Raw genomic sequence first — 21683 nt, 5'->3', positions numbered from 1 at the left:
TTGGCCTAACTGCCCTAGATCAGTCAGTCATTCAGGAAAAGAATCATACAAATTCCAACACAAGGCAGGGCAGCTGATATGAGTGCCTTGTGCATACTAGACAAATGCACTGGTTTAATTAATTCTATTTGAAATTCAATGTAGCTAAACTGGCGTAAACTCTTAATACTTAAACTGGTTTAAGCCTGTCTTATATTATCTTAAGTTGGTAATTTACTGATGCAAGCTAAATTGACATAAACAGAGTTTAAACTGGTTTAAGTGTGTTTATACTAGAGGTTTAACTAGGCTAACTAGTTCGATTTTTTTCCTCTCGTACAGACCAGGCCTATGATTTTCACAATGAAACTGAAAAGGAAGTGGTCTTTACACTACATGAACTGATAGCACACCTGAGAATTTTTTGGCAGAATGACCTTTGATCGGGGTGGGCAAACTATGGCCCATGGACCGGATCCGGCCCGCAGATTTGCCACCCCCGTGGTGCCGCAGGCCCCACGCTGCTCCGGGAAGCAGCTGACACCATGTCCCTGCGGCCCCTGGGTACCTCCTCCAAAGCTCCCATTGGTCAGGAACGGGGAACCATGGCCAATGGCAGCTTTGGGGGAGGTACCCACAGGTGCGCGGAGCCCTCTGTGCCACCTCCCGCAGGGACGTGGGGCTGGCTGCTTCCCGGAGTGGCGTGGGGCTGGGGCCGGGGCACGCAGGGAGCCTGCCCTGGCCTTGGTGCATGCTGCTGCCACCCCTGAGCCGCTCCAGGTAAGTGACACCGGGCCAGAGCCCATACCCCGAACTCCTCCTGCACCCCAACTCCCTGCCCTGAGCCCCCTCCTGCACCCCAACCCCCTGCCCTGAGCCCCGTCCCACGCGCTATACCCCTCCCTGCACCACTTCCCTGAGCTCCCTCCCGCACTGTGCACCCCCTCCAACACCCCAACCCCCTTCCCTGAGCTCCCTCGTACACCCGGCACTCTTCCTGTGTCCCAACCCCTTGCCCTGAGCCCCTTCCTGCACACCACGCTCCCTCCCGCACACCAACCCCCTGCCCCAACCCTACATTCATGGCCCTGCATGCAATTTCCCCACCCTGATGTGGCCCTTGGGCTAAAAAGTTTGCCCATCCCACCTTAGAGCCACTGAGGTCAGAAATCCTCTAGATAGTTCTTTGCAATCACAAATCTTAATGACCAAATCTTGAATTTCTGATCTTTCACAAAAACAGACAATTCTGCTGTAAAAGAGGAATATATTTTTGGAGTAATCTTTGACTCCTCACTTTCCTTAGACCACATCCAGGCTGTGACAAAATCCGGATGTTTCTTCTTCCACAATATATTAGAAATCCCACTCTTCCTATCTGTCTTGATGTTTGATGTCTTGTCCTCATTCTATTAATCTCCTGCCTTGACTATTGCAACATTCTCTCTCCTCTCTTTTTGATACCCACATCTCCTGCTTATAGCCTTTCCAAAATGCTGCCACTAAAATAATCGCCCTTACCCATCATTCCTATCACATCAACCCTCTCTTTGAATCACTTCATTTGTTCCTCCATATCCATTCCCCTGCATGTCAAATTCAGCCTTCCTGCTCTAGCCTTCAGGGTCAACACCATTCTGCCCTATCTAGACCTACATCAATGGTTAGGCAGCAACCGAGCTGGAGTTTTGCAGATTGCTGTGGAGCCTAAAGCTGGGACACAGACACTTAAATTTGGGTATTAGGTGCATAAAGTACCTTTGTGGATCTGGGCCTAAAGCAGTGATCCTGTAAACATACACATGGTTAAGTTTAAGTTCAAACATTGGCTTCAGTGGGACTACTCATATGCACAGGTATACATATTTGCAGGACCAGGCCCTTTGATTGCAAATACCTTAAAGCACACAGTTTAACCACCCACCACAATGATGAATAATACAGTTTAGCAAAGCCCGTAACAAGAAAACAGAATATCACTTACACAGTCTTCTTGTCCTGTCGCAACAGTTTAGAAGAAAATTCACTAAGCACTTCAAGGAAAGCAAGGTTAGGAGGTGGATATTCTTGTCCTTTTTGATTCTGGTATTTGAAGGCAAATTCTATGCCATCTCTATAGTAAAGAAAGATGTAAAATGTTTACAATTTTGTGAACAATTTCCTGTACTGCTGTAAGCTTTTCATTCCTTTTAAGAGTCTCAGACTTTTTTAGTTCTAGTGCCACAAATACAAAATACATATTTTATTTTTAAAGAAACAGATAGGGAAGTCAAAGGAACTTTTAAAATTCATAATGTTTTGAGTGACATATCAAACACACACAATAAGTATTTGTGGATTTTACTCTCTTTCTCTTCCATCTTTTCAATCTAACTATTTTTTTCCTCTTTTCTCTTTATATTTTACTCTTCATCTTTTCTGTCTCTTTTTCTTTGTTCATGTCTTTTCCATCCTCCTGAAAACAGCTTGTGTCAAATTAAAATAAGTAAAGAAATGCTAAACATTTTAGAAAATATTTCTATTATTCCAGTAGTTAAATTTAGTACACTAAATTAAAACACTTTACGCTCTTTTACATGCGGTACTTAATAATTCTGTTTATAATGGGAATACATTATAACCTTTAGCTATAGAGACAAAAATAAAAGTGCAGCATATTGTATTTTTATTTATTATATATTATACAAAAAAAAAGCTACATTAAAAGAACATTATTAAGGTCGCAAAGTCAAGCACTCAACAGTTGCGAAATGCCATTTATTACGGTTGCTTGTGCAACCTTAATTGGGACTCCTTGTGTGTATGCATAATGGTACAGCCTTTAATAACATGCATTCATGTGCCTTTGACCTTATCAACTGCACTCTGTCCACCAATGTTTCACTCTTCCAAGAATTATTCAAATATTACAAACTTCTGAGGAAATTCAAACTACCACCATATTTAAAAATTAACCTGCCACAAAAATGTGAGAGATTAATATGTGGAAATTCTTTCCTCACACCTAATTAAAATACACTGTGGTACAGGATTGGCAGTGTGACCCTGCAGGTCTAGAAAGAGGACTTCTATACCAAATGGAGATTCCCATCTTTCCAATGAGTCGAGGCATTTGCTTATAGCCCTGGGTGGTTCTGAGATAGTGAACTTTAAAACTATTCCACACATAAAAATGTTCAAGTTAACTGAGCTACTTTTAAGAAGTAATTTAGATGTACCAGTTTTTTCCTCTCCTTCCAAACCAGATACGCAGTGTAGTTGCAGCTGTGTTGGTCCTAGGATATCAGTGAGACAAGGTGGGTGAGGTAATATCTTTTATTGGACCAACAGAAATTGGTCCAATAAAAGGTATTACCTCACTAACCTTGTATCTCTGAACCATTTAGTCAGATAAAAGAAACAGTCCATATTTTTAAATTAAGTCTCCAAAACATTAGAGTGAGTTTGTGTGTGTATGGGGGTGGGGGGGATGTGAGAAAACCTTGATCTATGCAGGAAATAGCCCGACTTGATTATGCAAAGAGTTGTCACTTTGGATGGGCTAGCACCAGCAGGAGAGTGAATTTGTGTGGGGGGTGGAGGGTGAGAAAACCTGGATTTGTGCTGGAAATGACCCACCTGTTGATCACTTTAGATAAGCTATTACCAGCAGGACAGTGGGGTGGGAGGAGGTATTGTTTCATATTCTCTGTGTGTATATAAAGTCTGCTGCAGTTTCCACGGTAAACATCTGATGAAGTGAGCTGTAGCTCACGAAAGCTCATGCTCAAATAAATTGGTTAGTCTCTAAGGTGCCACAAGTACTCCTTTTCTTTTTGCGAATACAGACTAACACGGCTGTTCCTCTGAAACCCATTTTTAAAACAGTTTTTTTTAAATAAAATGTGGTGCATGATGAATCCATGATGATGTGGCATAAAGCACTTTATCAGCACTTGTTTGGTACAGCCTGCATAATTCACATATGGCACTGTAATACATGTGCAACATGGCCATCTCAATTTCATCATGATAAAAGCTTTGTATTCATGTCATCATCAAATAGCCTCTCTATGTTCACATTCACACACATGTATTATATTTACACACACACACACACACTCTCTCTCTCTCCTTTTGGGAAGAATATGCTGAGGCAAACTTTTAGTTTAATTGAAGACTGAATATTTCACACCACTCACTTGTGCAGCGTGGCCACGGCCTCTCTTGTCTTGATCTGATCCAGCCCAAAGGTGAGGGCAAACCTACGGGCCAGTTCCTTAATCCCACTGACGTGGGCAGACGTCCTGTCCAGATTGGGACCTTGTTCCTGAACAAGCTCATTGAACAGCTAGAGTAAGAATTGAAGTGTTAAAAACCCATGAGATAGAAAACATTTTTCTAAAGAAGGATGATTACCTTAACAAATGAGAGCCTTTCCATCGACTTCAATGGGCTTTGGATCAGGCCCTGTTTTAGCAGCTCCTGAAGCAGGAATCACAGTGGAAAGCTGTGGCTCTCAGTGCAAATTTCTCACTCATGTAACATTTCTGAATAAATAGGTTAAATAATTGATAAAGAACCTCATTTTAAGAAATCATCTTTGAATGGAGGTGTTTCTAATAAGGTTCCACAGGGATCAGTGGTAGGCCTGTTTTCAACATTCTAATCAATAATCTGCAGGTAAATATAAAGACACTACTGATAAAATTTGTGGATGAGACAAAGATTGACGGAGTGGTAAATAATAAGGAGGACAGAGCAGCCATACAGAGTGATCTGGATCAGTTGGTAAACTGGCCCATTCAAACAAGATATGTGATTCTTGGATGTTCATAAAGGGGAGTAGTGAGTAGGCATAAGGAGATGCTGGTGAGACCAATACTGGTGGCCCACAATCGGGGCTGGCCTTACCATGAGGCGAACTGAGGCGATTGCCTCAGGTGCCAGCCTTTGTGTGTTTGTGTGTGTGTGTGTGGGGGGGGGGGGCGCCACTAGGACCCAGAGTGTAGAAAATTGTGTCTGCTGCTGGTGCATATGTATTCTCTCTGTTCTAGATGCACAGAGATGGTGGAGTGCTGTGCTGGAGGAAGGAGGGAACAAGAGACATAACAGGCAGGCAGGCAGGCAGGAGAAAAGGTGAGAGGGAATAACAGAAAGCAGCAGGAGCTGCAGGGAGAGAGAGGAGAAGCAGCCTCTTATGTGCCTCTCTAGCACCCCAGGAGCCTGAATTAATTAACACCAGCTTCCCAGGTAGCTTCCTGTTTCCTGCTGCTTCCCTGAACCCACTTGAGGAGAACAGGCAGTCAAGTGAAGTAGTAGGAGCCAGTTAGGCCCTTAAGATTTTGATATCTTCCCTCCCTCAGGCCCTGCTACCAGTCTGCTTACTTATCCCCTTCAACTGAGTGTTGAGAGCCACTATAGCTGGCACAGAACAGCAGTCATGAGTGAAAGAAGACAACGCCCCTCTGGGGCAGCATTCAGAAAAAGCAAGCAAGCAAAGGAAACTTTTCTATCTAAGCAGGAAAGAGCTCTCCTGAGATACACAGACACAAATGTTCACGGTGAGCCTTCCGGCCCTGGTGAGGATGTGAGTGGTGAGGAGATGCCTGATCTGCCAGTTAGTCAGAGTGCAGGTGACCTGGCAGCTACTGCAGCATCCGTATCTCCATCTCAAATGGATGTAACCATGCACATTTCTGAAGAAAAGTGTAGATCAGAGAAGAGTGTGGTGGAGGCGCAAGAAACAGCTGCTGCTGCTGAGTTTAGTTCCTTAAGTCTAGATGATCCAGGACTGTGGACCCACTTCAGCAGTAGCCTGAGGGACTTCCTTGTACTGCATGGGCCACAGCAAGCGAAAAACTTCATGCTCCCCAAAGACAATGAAAATAGAAGTTTCCATCCAACACATTACTGGCAAGAAATCCCCAATGGTGACAAAGTGGAGAGGCCATGGCTTATGTACTCAAAAACCCAGAATGCTGCATACTGTTTTTGTTGCAAACTCTTCCAGTCTAATGTTCCAGCCACATTGGGTTCTACAGGAACAAAGGACTGGAAAAATCTGGCTAGAAATCTGGCATGCCATGAGACGGCAGCAAATCACCAGAGAGCATTCCATAGGTGGAAAGAGCTTGAGATGAGACGAAGGTTAAAGGCCACCATAGATGATCAGCATTAAGAGAAGATTGCATCAGAGTCTCTTTACTGGCAAAATGTGCTGAAAACATTGTGAGAATGCTTGCTACCCCAAACCTAGCACTGCGTGGCACTTCAGATCAGCTCTATGTGCCAAACAATGGAAACTTCTTTAAAATTGTGGAGCTGATGGCTGAGTTTGATGCTGTACTCCAGGAGCATCTAAGAAGAGTCACCACCCAAGAAATATACACACACCACTACCTTGGAAAAACAATTCAAAATAAGATCATACAGTTACTGGCAACAAAAGTCAAACAGAAGATTGTGGCAGATCTGAAGTCAGCAAGATATTACTCTTATTCTGGATTGCACACCTGACATCAGCCATACGGAACAAATGACTTTAATGGAGCGTTTTGTAACAACAACAGAACCTAATGGAAATGTCCCTGCAATGGTGACTGTCAGAGAGCATTTTCTAGAATTTATTGACATTGACGATACTACAGGAGCTGATATGACAAATGTGCTTCTTAAAAAGCTGGAAGATATGGGAATTGCGATAGCTGACGTGAGAGGTCAGGGCTACGATAATGGTGCCAACAGGAGAGAAAAGAACAGAGGAGTGCAGACACGGATCCGAGAGTTAAACCCTCGAGCTTTTTTTGTCCCATGCAGTTCTCATTCATTGAACTTGGTGGTCAGTGATGCAGCATCAGCTTCTAGTGAGGCTGCTGAATTTTTTTTATGTAATTCAAAGCATCTATGTATTTTTCTCTGCATCAACTCATCAATGGGAAATTTTGAAGCAACATCTGGGAACATCCTCTCGGACACTGAAACCCCTGAGTGCCACACGATGGGAAAGTCGAGTGGAGGCGATAAAGCCTATCAAACACCAAATTGGGAAGATAGATGATGCCATAGTTGCCATTATGGAGGATAATGCTATGACAGGAATGGTTCGGGAGAACACTGGCAGAGGGAAATGGAATCACCAGAAACACACATAACTTCAAATTTCTGTGTGGCTTAGTGTTGTGGCATGACATACTGTTTGAAATAAATGTTGTAAGCATGAGACTCCAAGGTGTTGACCTTGATATATCTGGAGCAATGGAACAACTGGACAAAGCAAAGTCATACCTACAGTCTTACCGTTCAGATGAGAGATTTCAAAACGTTCTAAAGAGTGCACAGAAGTTGGCAGAGGAACTTCACACTGAAGCTATTTTCCCACCCATTCAAGAATACAAGAGTCACCGAAGAAGACATTTTGATTATGAGGCATGGGATAATCCCATAAGAGACCCCAAACAGCAATTCAAAGTTGAATTCTTTAACTAGGTGCTAGATTGTGCAATACAGTCAGCTGAAGAACGTTTCATGCAGCTCAAGGAACACAGCAGTATATTTGGGATGTTGTAGGATATTCCAAAACTCCTCACTATACCTGAAGAAGACCTACACCAGCAATGCAGGGCACTGGAGACAGTGTTGACACATGATGACATGCGCGATATTGATGCGAGTGATTTAGATTATGAACTAAAAGCCCTTTCAAGATACATTTCAGTGGGATCAACTCCAAAGGCTGTTCTGGAATATATGTGCACAAATAAGATGACCACCCTCTTTCCAAATGCTTTTGTTGCTCTGCTCATACTTCTAACACTTCCTGTAACAGTTACCAGTGGAGAACGCAGCTTCTCCAAGCTGAAATTAATAAAGACACCTCTACACTCCACAATGACACAGGAGAGGCTGGTTGGCCTTGCAACCATCTCAACAGAGTATGAGCTGGCCCAGACTGTGGACCTTCAGGAAGCAGTTCAAATCTTTGCAACCAAGAAGGCACGAAAAGCACCACTTTGATCATTCAAACAGATAAAAATGTCAGTGTTTACAATGCAGACAAGAAAAGTTACATTTGCTGTTCAGGCATTTGAAAGTTAAGTGTTACTTAAAATTTTTGAACAAGGCATTTTAAGTTGTTAGTTCTCCTTTATTGGGGTAGGTAGCAGAGCAGTACCATGAGAGGAGTAGAACAGGAAGAAGACAGAATTGAGACCTTTCAAAGTTTGGGTCCAAGCGAGGGGGGCATGGGGGAGTAATCTGAGGTGCCCGCCTCAGGTGCCAAAATGTTGTGAGAAATTGGAGAAGGTGCAGAGAAGAGCCACAAAACTGATTCGAGGGCTGAAGAAAATGCTTTACATTAAAATATTTAAAGAACTCAATCTGTTTAGTTTATCAAACAGAGGACTAAGTGATCTGATTACAGGGTATAAGTACCTTCACAGGGAGACAATACTGAGTATTAAAGGGCTCTTTAATCTAGTAGAGAAATGCATAACAAGACCCAGTGTCTGGAAGCTATGTATAAGTAGAAGAAGGGCCAAGGGAGCTCACAGTTGAGTACTATTCAAATTCCCATGGTGACTTGGCAAGCAGGAGCTCTGGTGCTCCCAAGCAGTACTTGACAGAAGTTGTGCCATGACCTATTTCTTTATGAAAAACAACAATACCTAGCTCTTACATCTAGTGCTTTTCATCCACAGATCTCAAAGCACTTCACAAAGGAGGTCAGTTTGATTATCCCTATTTTAGAGATGCAGAAACTGTTAGTAAATATTAATCCTTTTTCCAATTCTTCTCACATATTAAATTAATTTTCACATTCAGTATTTTCCTACAATCTTTTACAATATTAGCAAAAAGGGTGTCTGAATTCTAAGGCCCAGAGCGTTGGTTCTTAATCTGTAAGTGACTTATATTCAGGAACTTCACATGATCAAGTATTGCATCTGAAGAAGTGGGTTTTTTACCCACGAAAGCTTATGCCCAAATAAATCTGTTAGTCTTTAAGGTATCACCGGACTCCTCGTTGTTTTCAAGTATTGGACTGTACCTCATTATTTCTGGTGCCTCCAAATCTGTGGGAATATAGATGTCTAAGGAAAAGACCCCTCAAACTGTCAAAAAGTGTCTACAGAAATATGGTGTAAACAAGAGTGGGTGATTCATAAGGGGTGCCTATAACCTAATTATGTTCTATGATTGATAACAGGCACTTATTATTGCAGATATTTTCTGTAAGGGATGAAATAAGGATCCACTGAAAGATGTTTTTAACTCAGTGACAACAGCCAGTTGTCACAGCTGTCAGTAATAATGAGTGGAACAGAATTCCCTTTGTCTTAACGTAACCTAAAGATAACATAAAAAATCCATAAATAAATAGGTAAAATGAAAATGTCAGAAACAGAAACAGTGAAATTAAGTGTGGGAAAGCAATTTACCCTCCAAAATGGAGTTTCTTTGTCTCACACTCTATAAAAAACAGAGGGCTTGAAAGGTAAAGTTGGGGAGTGCAAATCCCACCAGCTACAGAGGAGAGAGACACAGAGGCTCTTTAGCTTACTCCAATGGTGATGATGTACCTATTCTTCCTATATTCTGCATAGTGCTGTACTAATCTCAGACTGTTACCCTTTGATTAAAAAGTTCCATTTGAGCCTATTATTTGCAATCTCAAATTGTTATTAATTTCAAGCATGTGACAGAGGCAGACAGAGGGAAAGTAACTTGCCAAAGGTCATCCAGCAGACCAGCAGCAGAGCTGGGAATAGAATACAGGTTTAAGAGTCAGAGTCATTACTCACTGGAACAATTTACCAAGGGTTGTGTTGGATTCATTATCAACACTGAATTTTAAATTAAGGTTGGGTGTTTTTCTAAAAGATATGCACTAGGTCAAACAGAAATTTATTTCAGGGAAGGTCTGTGTTATACAGGAAATCATGGTGGTCCCTTTTGGGCCTAAGAATTTATAAATATCCTGAGTATCAGCCCAATGGCCTCTTCACTAGGCCACAATGCCTTATGTGGAAAACGTGACGGCTGATTGGCATTGTGGAGAAGAATCAAGAGGGAGCTAACAAGCGCTGAAGTCACAGAAATATGTGGGAAATAGATTATGAAGTGATGCACTGTCAGGAGAGATGTGTTTAGACTGTGGATGACAGGGATGTGGAGGAGGACATACGACAGCTATTAAGGGAAGGAAAAAACATGAACAGAACCACTGATCATTGGCATCCCCAAAAGATATTCCCCCTGCAAGCAAGTGGCATTCCCACCCTGCTGCAAAGTCAGAATACACTTTATCAGGGGTCACTCATCCCTTCCCTGGGTTTTTGCTTTATTGACAAGATAAATAATAACAACTCAATATAAACTCTAGTCCAAGCCATCTCTCCAGGCCTGACTAATCTTTAGGTGTCTTCTATAGGACCTCTCTGTCCCAAACACTAGACCCCTCTGCTCCAAAGAGCTACTTCCACCTCCTTTATATTCAGGTGGAGTTAATGGCCACATCTGCTAGGAGTCATCAGAAATGAACTTGTATCTCCCTGGAGGGTTCCAACATCTGTTAACAGAGATAGACAACAGGCAAACCCTGTAATTCTCTCACACCCTCCCTCCCCCAGTCAATTTAGATGAAGATAAAACTGAGAAGAGGCAGAACAGTTGATAAAAGGGAGATATTGAAATAGAGATGAATAATATTTTTTGGTGACTTGCTAGTGAATAATATGGGCCAAGGCCATTTGTAATCTAGATAAAAGCAAAAGTATGTTTTTTGCAAGGTCCTGGTAAGAGATATGATGAGAAGAACAGAGGTTATTCTGGAGACAGTTGATGATTTCTATTTATTCTGATTCCAAATTAGCTATTACCACTCAAGACAGATATCATGGATAGCTCTCTGTAAATAACTGTTTAATGTACAGCAGCAGTCAAAAAAGCTAACAATGTCAGGAATCATTAGGAAAAAGATATTAAATTTAATGCTACTATATAAATCCACGGTATGCCCACATGTTGAATACTGCAGACAGTTCTGGTCACCCCATCTCAGAAAATGATTTATTAGACTTGGAAAAGGTAAAGAGAAGGACAACAAAAATGATCAGAGGTATGGAACAACTTCCATATAAGGAGAGACTAAAGATTGGAGCTGTTCAGCTTAGAAAAGGGATGACTAAGGGGGGATATGATAGAGGTCTATAAATGCATAAATGGTGTGGAAAAAGTGAAGAGACAGGAGTTATTTACTCCCTCGCATAAGACAAAAAACAGGGGTCACCCAATGAAATTAATAGGCAGCAGGTTTAAAACAAACATAAGGAAGTATATCTTCATATAACACACAGTCAACCTCTGGAAATCATTGCCAGGAGATATTATGAAGCCAAAGTATAACTGGGTTCAGAAAAGAATTAGATATGTTCATGGAAGATAGGTTCATCAATGGCTATTATCCAAGATGGTCAGGGATGCAACCCCATTTTCTGGGTCTTCCTAAACCTCTGACTGTCAGAAGCTGGGACTGGATGACAGGGGATGGATCACTCACTAATTGCCCTGTTCTGTTCATTCCTTCTGAAGCATCTGGTACTGGCCACCGTCGAAAGACTGGATACAGGGCTATATGGACCATTAGTCTGACTCAGTACATCCATTCTTATGTAGTTCAGCTATTACCAAACTTGGATCAGTGACACTGATGATAATCTCAGAGAGTGAAATTCACTGCTGTGCTGATGGCCAGCCCCAGCCCTTTTGCCCATGAAATAGGTGGAGAAAGAACCTCTTCCCAACACAGACCTTCTGCACAGTGGTGAATTTAACCTCCCCACTACTTGATATTCCCTGTTAATACATCGAAGGAAAGTGTTCAGGGGATCATCAACAAGGGGAGTGCTTCTAGTGGGCTCCTGCACAGACTGGTTCTCAAGTCAATGTTATTCAAATTTTTACCAGTGATCTAGAAGAAAATATAAAATTGCTATTGATAAAATTGAAGACAACACAAAGATTGATAATTGGTAAATAATGATGAGGACAGGTCATTTATATAGACTGTTTGGTATACTGGATGCATTCAAATAACACATTTTAATATAGCCAAATTCAAGAATAAAAAATGCCTGACAAATTTACAGGGTTGGATACTGTATCCTCGGAAGTAGTTCTTCTGAAAAGGACTTAGCAGTCATAGTAGATAACCAACTGAACATGAGTTTCCAGTGTGATGAGTGGCCACAAGGGGTAGTGTGATCCTTGGATGTATAAGCAGGGGAATAACGAGTATGAGTGGGGAGGTGATATTATTGCTCTGTATGGCAGTGGTGAGACTGTGTCCAGTTCTGGTGCTCACACTTCAAATGTAGGACAACTGGTGAGGATTAAAAAAGAGCCACACGAATAATCTGAGGACTGGAAAACATGCTTTGTAATAGTTAGAGACTTAGGAGCCCAACTTTAGGTTCCTGTTTTTCAAAATGTTGCCTGAGTTCCTTAAGTCCATATTTAGAGAAAACATGATGCAGCACTTCCAGCTTCTTATGTGAAAGGAGAAAACACCATCACTATCCACTTAGACCCCCTGGGCATTGATGGGTGGACACAGTAGGAACCACCACTACCCAGACTAGCCTTCAAGGTCCCTCTTCTCTCCTTTTCTTCCCATCTGAAGCTCTGTCCTGCTGACTAAATCTTTGACAGAGAAAGGAATGAGAGATCCTTTTGGCATTAGACTGGCTTTTGATTGGGAGTATAGGGCATTAGACAAAGCCAAGCACAGGGATTTTTTGGAATGAGGGATTATACGAGCATAAAAACTAATATTCTTACCTGCTGCAAACTGAGAATCAGTGTCTTCGCACATTGGATTTTATCAATTTGCCTTGTTTTACTCAATGTTTCCTTAATGATATCGCCATAGTCATTGTAGTACTGTGAGAAAAGGGGAAAAATAAACTTTTAAAGGCAGAATTTATTATTCAGCATAACTTTCATGATTTTCATAATAAAAACAGTTTACTTGTCATTCCTGTTTTGAGAAGGCAGTAGTTTCAATAAAGCCCTGCTCCTGAATCCATGTGACAGATATGCAATGACCTGATACGTAAACTCAGACTCATCAGTGGCTGGGACCCACCTACCCAGTGATGAGGTCAGCAATTGCTTTAATTGTCAGTTCCTTTTTAAAAAATGGAATGAAAAATATAAATCAAAATTATTGCCTACTGTGCTAGGAAGATAGTTTGAAGGTGATTGCCTAAAAATTAGGTTTCAAAAGATTTCACTCTTAGAAACTAAAATAGGACTATATTAGGCAGCTCAAAATTGATTACACATGTATCCAAAGAATGAAGTATCAACAGAAATAATAGAAATTATTTTATATTTTAAATAAGGAGTGAACGGATGGCATGATACCTCTACTATAAACAAACTTCAACAAACCCCTGTAGATGGGATGGTTGGGCTATTTTTCTCCCTTTATTACTGTTATTATTTATCATGTATTTACATTGTGCATGCAAAGTGCTTTCCAAACACTCAGAAAGATGGTTCTCGCTCTAAGGAGCTCACAATCTATGAAGAAGCAAGTAGAATAGGATAACAGGAACATGAACAAAAATAGACAAATAATATACAATTAATATACAAGTCACCTTGATTCACTAAAAGTAGCAGAGCAGAACTGGATCTTTAAGAGGGATTTAAATATGGGCAGGCTAGGGGCCACACAAACGAACTCTGGAAGGTCATACCAGACACAGGGGTCAGGCTAACAGAAGAAACAGAGGTGATCGTGAGATGCTGACCAACAGGAGCACCAGGCTGGGAATGCTGTGAGAGAGGAATCGACAGGGATCAATGTAATGCTTGACAGAGGAGGATATGCAAGAAGGGACAATGTTATCTAGAGCTTTGAAGGTGGTGACAAGAAATTTAAATTTGAGACAACAGCAGAAGGGGAACCAAGGCTGTAGGAGGAACTTCCAGGTTAAGTAAAAAGAAAAGGAGTACTTGTGGCACCTTAGAGACTAACCAATTTATTTGAGCATGAGCTTTCGTGAGCTACAGCTCACTTCATCAGATGTTTACCGTGGAAACTGCAGCAGTATTTCCACGGTAAACATCTGATTAAGTGAGCTGTAGCTCACGAAAGCTCATGCTCAAATAAATTGGTTAGTCTCTAAGGTGCCACAAGTACTCCTTTTCTTTTTGCGAATACAGACTAACACGGCTGTTCCTCTGATACCAGGTTAAGTAGGACACATTATCCGATGGGTTTCAGAGTCTTCTGCAGTTTCCACAGTATGCATCCGATGAAGTGAGCTGTAGCTCACGAAAGCTTATGCTCAAATAAATTGGTTAGTCTCTAAGGTGCCACAAGTACTACATTATCAGATGGTGACTCTGACTAATACCTCTGAGGGCACATACTGCAGGCAGGATATCACCAAATATTTGTGAAGACAGGCCAAGCAAGTCACCAGCATCCATTGAACACCAGTGCAAAGGAGGACTGAAGTATGGGTCTGGACCATACAATACAAATGCGAGCTTGTGACAGGGCTGGCTTTACCAGTGGTTGGGTCTCTGGGTCACAACTGTCCCCCGTCTTTAGCTTCTCCTGTGGTGGGTGCTCTGACACAGTATTGGTCTCCCTTCTGGTAGATGAGAAAAGGAGTACTTGTGGCACCTTAGAGACTAAGAAATTTATTTGAGCATAAGCTTTCGTGAGCTACAGCTCACTTCATCAGATGCATTCAGTAACTCAGTCCTCTGGCCTTCATGTCCATGCCTTTCCGGGGTAACAAAATCTAACATCCCCCAAAAAGGAGTTTCTGGACCAACTCTGGGCCCCTGAAGGCCTCACACACCTACTGCTTACGCTGTCTATTCACCTTATCTCCAGGGGATTTATACCAACTTTGTGAGTCTCCCAAACAATCCAACACAGGATAGAGAGAAGGATTTCTTAATCCTTAAGGACAAGCTACTCCCTCTTCTGGTGCTTAAGTTAGCTACTGCCACTTATGGACACCCTTTTCCTGCAAAAAGGACTCCTGTTGTACCCTCACTCAGTGAGCTCTTAGGATAAGGCTATCCTTCCCTGCTATCCTCCCCCTTTCTTTGCTTTCTGGCTCTCTTTTAAACTCCTCCTCCAGCTGGAGCAGGCTTTGCAGGTGCGGTAGGGCGTGGCCACTTAAGCCCCAAAACAGTACCTTAACTTCTCTTCTATCCCAGTGTAAGTTTATATACCCCATCACAGGGCCATTATTGGCTACCTTGTTTACCTACACTACACAGTGACCATCTATGTTGGCACTGGAAATATTTCATGTAAAGTGTTAAATAATATCGGGTCATCTCTGTGCCTACTGTCCAATTTAGTCCCAGGCAAAAGGAGGAAGTAGTCTGAGAACTAGGGATCTAGTCTGTAAACAACTGAAGCATGAATGGGGTGGGTGATTCCTGCAGTTGGTGGAGCCTTGTTGAAAGTTATAGTTGGGAAATTGGAGCATATGTTGGTGTGAACGTAACAGGTAAAATGAAAGTAAGACTAGCCAGTATGCAACTATAAAAGAACACAGGGTGAAAACCAGGCTGGAAGTTAAAAGTTCTTCCTAGATCTTGTCAGCATGAGCTGAGGACTGATAATTCACCTTTCAAGCAAGAAGCAGAACTCCCCCTCACTCCCGGGTCAGAGAAAGGCATCTCTGTACCTTGCACGCCCACCAGCTCATGTAGAGTCCAAGGATGGAATCCAAGAGGAAGAAAGCTATGCATCTAGTACTTGAGACCAGTATGTGGGAGAACCACCAAACTGAGCCACACATAAGTGTCTGCAGTCTGATTTTGTACTGGGAACAACAACTAAATTGAGTATTATTCCACACTCCTCAACTATAAAAGCCTCACTGGAATAACATCTAAGGTTTTACAGCTTAACCTCCACCTAAGAATATTTTAAGACACTGCAGGTGAAATACCCTACTGCAGTCAATAGCAAAACTCCTACTGACATCAATGTGGTCAGAATTTCACCTGCAGATTCTAAAATTGTAACCTAAAAACCCCGTTTGCAGGAGAAAAGAGACATTTTTATGCTTTAACTCTTACACTATAAAATGTGACTTACAGAGTAACTGTTAAATAACTTAATTTTTAATATATTACTTGAGTAATGCATTAAGAAACTTTTGCCTAAATTTCTTTTTCTTTCTGTAAATAACAAATGAGTGCCTGTAACTGAATGGAAGGTGAAATCCCCCATAATCTGCTTCTGGATTGGTTTTGTAGTGTGATGTAAGAACAAGGGAATTGTACTCCATCGTGATCTATCTTTTTTGGTTATTTACTCTTAATGAGTAATAATTAACATAGAATTTAGTTTATTATGTGGATGGAGTCCTGAACCCTCTTTCTTGAGCTATATTGGATGATGATTAAGTCAGGCTTTTTCCTGTAGAAATGTCAGTCTTCTTACAAAACTTTTCCAAGTTATTTATTAAGACTTGGTTCAGTTTGGGTTCCAAGTGACTAATACCCCTGTAATCCTGGATGTGGCATTTCTCTGGTTGTTTCTTATAGCTACTAGACCTGCAAAGAGATTATCTAGTTGTGATAACAGAAAGTAAGATGTTCCATGTTGGTTTGATCTAATTAGGGTCTGATACGGGAAGGAAGGTGGGTTTCCATTCAAGAGCAGAGAGCCTAGGATTGTGACAGGTGTTTTAGAGATTTGTCACTGTGCAAGAGCCCAATTAACACAAAGTCAGAAGGTGACTTTCTGGCAACTAGTGTCAGATTAGAATATTTTGTCCAGATATTCTACGTTCTATATATTCTATTACATGGTTCAGACAAGCATGAGATCAATACAGGTCATGCCAGGCCTATGAAACAATCACCCTGCCACATGTCCACAGAGTAGGAGAATGGAAGAGAGCATGGAAGATCCAGAAGTTGGAAACTGCAGACATTACTGAACCATCTAGAAGTCACTAGGTATCCCCCATGGGACCGCACACCCAGCTGGGTTTGTACTTGGTGTGGCTCAGACATGCCTCCACTGCCACTACCAGCACTACCGTGGCTACACTGTTATTTATACTCATGCCAGCTTGATGAGAGCTAGTGCGAGTATGTGTACATGAGCAGGGGAATCACTCCCCTAGCTTGTATTGTAGACATCTCTTAAAGAAATATTTATATGAACAATCTCCTTTAGGACACACCTGCCAAAAACTCTGTCCAAGGAGGCAAACAAACCATATTTGTAATGCTTTGAGATGATATGCAGAGCACCATGTGCCCACTGTGCAAATCTCCATAGATAATGAATTTTATCATTTGGCCAGAGTGTCAGACAGGTGTGATTCTAACAGCACCCCAATGCAAGAGGCAGAGGGCTCACTGGTAAGTGGTAGTGAGGTTCCACGGGACTGACCAGTTCAGCGTACCCACTCACTAATGTCATAACCTGTATCTAAAAAAGGGTCATGTAAGATATCAATAGAAAGTGACAACATACTGATCATTAATGTTATTGCCAGGTGTATGCATGGAGGAGAAATTCAAAATTACAAACATATTGGGAATTATGTTCTTAAAGTGTGTTTGACAAGCTGTGGTGAAGTTGCCTCATTATAGATAAAGGAATATCTGCCACCTTGAAGATATTTCCAAAGTACATTAAGAAACAGTGGGAATGCAATTTGCATAAAAGGTAAACAGACCCATCAAGGCAACAAAGGGAGGAGATAACCACTCTGCATCATGTCAGGGGGAGGAGATTGCAGGAAACAGATAAATTTCCATTTTAGCCAACAGCAGCAGGGGAAGAAACATGCATGAAACTTCCTTCACCAGGAACCATCATGTCATCTTCCTCACAGCTTCAATAAACTTTACTTTGGGGCGGGGGGGGGGGGGGGGGACCTTCAGAAGAATCAATTTCAAATGTTCACTGTACTATAAAAGAGAGGCACAAAGTTATCTTTTACCTAAAAAGACAAAGGAATCAAGCACTTTGAAGATCCTGACCAGAGGGGTCGACAGCCATCTTGCTGGAAGGCAGATTGGTCAGGAAACTATCTTGAACAGAAGGTGTAGCTTGTTGTATTTAGTCTTAGCCATTAGAAAGCATTTTTCACTTTTATTTGCTTTCAACCATTTCTAACTATATCCTTTTATACTTGAACTAAGTGAAAATCCTCTTTGATTGCTCCCCCCCAGCCCAATGCCCATGAAGGGAGATGTGCAGGTAGACATGTCCCATCACAGCTTGAACTCCAGGGGAAGGGAATAAAAATCCCTGCCATGAAAAATGCGTCACGGACCATGAAATCTGGTCTTTTGTGTACTTTTACCCTATACTATACAGATTTCACAGGGAATACCAGCATTTCTCAAACTGGGGGTCCCGAGCTAAAAAAGGATTGGGGAGGGTGGGGATGAAGTGTTGCATGGTTATTGTAGGAGGTCATGGTATTGCCACCCTTACTTCTGTGCTGCCTTCAGAGCTGGGTGGCCAGAGAGTGGCGGCAGCTGACCAGGCGCCCAGCTCTGAAGGCAGCGCCCCACCAACAGTGGTGCAACAATACCATACTATGCCACCCTTACTTCTGCGCTGCTGCCTTCGGAGTTGGGTCAGGACTCCTACAGTTACAACACTGAAATTTCAGATTTAAATATCTGAAATCATTAAATTTATGATTTTTAAAATCCAATGACCCTGAAATTGGCCAAAATGGACCATAACTTTGGTAGGGCCCTAGTTATAGTGCTTGAGGAGTTCACACTTGATACTTGAAGAAGTCTAAGTACAGAACCCACAAGCAGTTTGGGGTTTGTGCCCTGGTTAGTAACAGTGTGCCCTGAGGTTCATATTCACATTTGCGAGACACTCTAGATAGCCTGACACAGACATAGGTCAAATTTTTCAAAAATAGGAGCCTCAAGTTAGATTCTAAAGCATAAAATTCTCAAAAGGGCTTAAGTGTCTTTCAGTAGGTTCCTAAAACCTTTAGGTTCAGGTTCCTAAAATGACTTAGGTGCTTCTGAAATGGGATTTATGTTCTTGGTATAAAAAGTCACTTGTCAGGCAAACTCAAATGCCATGAACAGAGGCAGCTAACAGAAGAGTTTCAGAGGGAGTATAGACAGGGAATGTGAGAGGCTTTCCTTCCAGGTTCAGGTCTATGCACAATTTCAAGATGGTCAGCAATGGAACAGTGGTGGTAATCTATAATGGATGCACCATATTTTCTTTTCTGCCTGAAGCTAGAAGGGACTTCCTGTGCAAAAAGTGCAAGCCGATGGCTGTGTTGGAGGAAAAGATTCTTGGATTGAACAGGAAAGTAGAGACGCTACTGAGAATCAGAGATGCTAAGGAGTTCCTAGACAGCCAGGTTTGGGAGACATGAGTACCCTACGTTCAAGGAAGAAGGGAACCGGTCACTAAAGAGTTAGAGAGACAGGAAATCAGAGAGGACCCCTTGCAGTTCGCAACCCCTCACAGTTTGTAACCAGAGGCAAGAGGTCATGGCAGCATTCTTCAAGGCTGGAGACAGATGAGGATAGGCACGTTGTGGCCACCAGAGATAAGAAGACCAGGAGGAATTCCACACAGCAAGAGGATTCCAACGGATACTAGGTCGTCAATATGAAAACCGTGGAAGATACCTCTCAAGATCCATTTGGTACAAAGCATACCAGTTGGGTACACTTGTAGATGGTAGGTCTGCCCAACCTGTAAGAAAAGCAAGGTTGCACACAGAGTTCTCCAACTGTCCATGGAAGACAGACGATCTTTGCTGTGGATTCATTACTGAACAATTGAAAGAATATTCTGCAAAGGACAAGCAGACAGCTGGACAGTGTGCTGTCTTCTCATAGCCAAAACATGAGATGTCACTCTGAGATTGAACAGACTTCTGAAGTTGACAAGTGAAGATCCACTGGTGATGGTTCTTATCAGCACTAACAACGCTGCCTCGCGGGGTATCTCACAGATAGTTGACGACTTCAGGGACTTTGGAAGCGTGCTGAAGAAAAAGAATATTCAAATAATCTTCTTTGAGATCCCTCCTGTCCCATGACTGAAGAAAGATAGAAGGCAGAAGGTTCTGGAAGAGAACCACTGCGTAGGTAAGTGGGGGGAGGGTTTTGGTTTTGTGGAGCAATGGTCCACTTTCTATGGGGAGAAAGGGCTCAACAGTTTGGATGGCCTCCACCTCAGTAGAAGGGGAACCAGTCTCCTTGTTATACCAATAAAATAAAAACCAGCAGGATCTTATTAAAGAAGTTCTGTATTAAAATCAGAAATGAGTTTGACTCCCCATAGTTTAAACTCCAGGGTATTACTAATTAAGAGGTCTCTTGGTTTTTTGGTACTGTTTCTCTCCCTCTATGTGTGAAACTTGCAAGCTGCTAATTGTGTTAGTACATTCTAAGACAGAGTCTGTTCTCAAAGCAATTCACAGAGAGAGAGAGACTCAAAGCAATACTCTGTAACAACAGAAACAGCACCCAGAGATTCCCCGCCCTTTTCTTGTATTAACAATTGTGATTAAAATAGAGATAGAAGATGTATGTGGATGGATGCTTGGTGTGGATAATAACTGAATGATCAGGGAGGTGCCAGCCTAAGAATCCAGTGTCCATCGGCTAAAGAAGGCGTCAAGTGGAAATAACCAGAGGACCCCCGGAGGGCAGACTGGAATCCACCCAACAGCCTCAAGAATGGGAGAACCAAAGAACAAGATAACATCTAGCAGCACAGAGCCGTCAGGAATGTGCCATCTGCTGATTGATTCAGCAACAGCATGATGAAGCAATTCCCATAGACTGGCCTAGGAAGAAATTCCTATAAAAATGGACTCTAGAAAGTGAGAACTTTGGGGTCTGATTCTGCAAACCAACTTCCAGGAGCAACAGATGAGCATCTGACAAGGCCCTGCTCCCTCCTCATGTCCAGGACACCTGGCCAGTGGCTTGGCATGGGCAACTCTAAGGCTGGTAACTATGATAACAACCTTGCAGAACCTGTGTGTGTGTGTGCATGAATGAATGTGTGAATAAATATGAGATTGAATGGAATGTTATAGCTATAACTAACTGCTTACTATGATTCTTTCTGTATTCACAATAAATGTGGTATTTTGCCTTTTTCCCTTTAATAAGATCCTGCTGGTTTTTATTTTATTGGTATAACATCCTCAGGAACAGGATGGCTAAAGTAGTCACCCGGGTGGTAAACTAATAATAAAAGGGGAGGGTAATAAACAAGAGGAATTGGAATTGCTCATTTATTAGCATAAGTTAAACCTAGTCAGTATTACAGAAATCTGGTAGGAAGACTTGCAAAATTGGAATGTTAAAATCACAGGTTATATTTTATTTAGGAAGGGCTGAGTGAACAAAAGGGGAGGGGAAGTAGCACTCTGTCAAAAATCGCATTTCCTGTTTCCAAGTCACTGATCATTCAGAAGAAAATTATCTTGAATACTTACCAGTGTTCTAACAGATAAAGCACAAGATGGGGTATCAGTTAGTGTCTGCTACAGAACACCAAATCACAGGATAACTGGCTCCTTATGCACCTATCTATCATTTGTAGAGAAAAAAGCTGCATTATTATGGGGGACTTCAATCTGATTGACAAACTCTGAAGGTCTCGTGCTGCCAGTATTAAAACTTCCTTGGAATTTCTA

General features: G+C 41.9%; 1 protein-coding gene across 4 annotated transcripts in view; it reads right to left on the bottom strand.

The window, feature by feature from the left end:
- STAG1 (STAG1 cohesin complex component) overlaps window positions 1–21683 on the bottom strand; it is a 378319-nt gene that overhangs the window by 34799 nt on the left and 321837 nt on the right. For all 4 annotated transcript variants that reach the window (XM_048863147.2, XM_048863151.2, XM_048863150.2 and 1 more), the window contains 3 exons: window positions 12799–12900; window positions 4161–4309; window positions 1964–2092 (listed from right to left, as the gene is read on the bottom strand). In XM_048863147.2, coding sequence (XP_048719104.1) covers window positions 1964–2092; window positions 4161–4309; window positions 12799–12900 — 380 coding nt within the window. The remainder of the gene's footprint in view (window positions 1–1963; window positions 2093–4160; window positions 4310–12798; window positions 12901–21683) is intronic.

The sequence above is a fragment of the Caretta caretta genome, chromosome 9, assembly GCF_965140235.1.
Source record: "Caretta caretta isolate rCarCar2 chromosome 9, rCarCar1.hap1, whole genome shotgun sequence".
In the NCBI taxonomy this organism is placed as follows: domain Eukaryota; kingdom Metazoa; phylum Chordata; order Testudines; family Cheloniidae; genus Caretta; species Caretta caretta.
The sequence above is the reverse complement of the archived record's forward strand: the minus strand, read 5'-3'. Positions and strand labels throughout refer to the sequence as shown.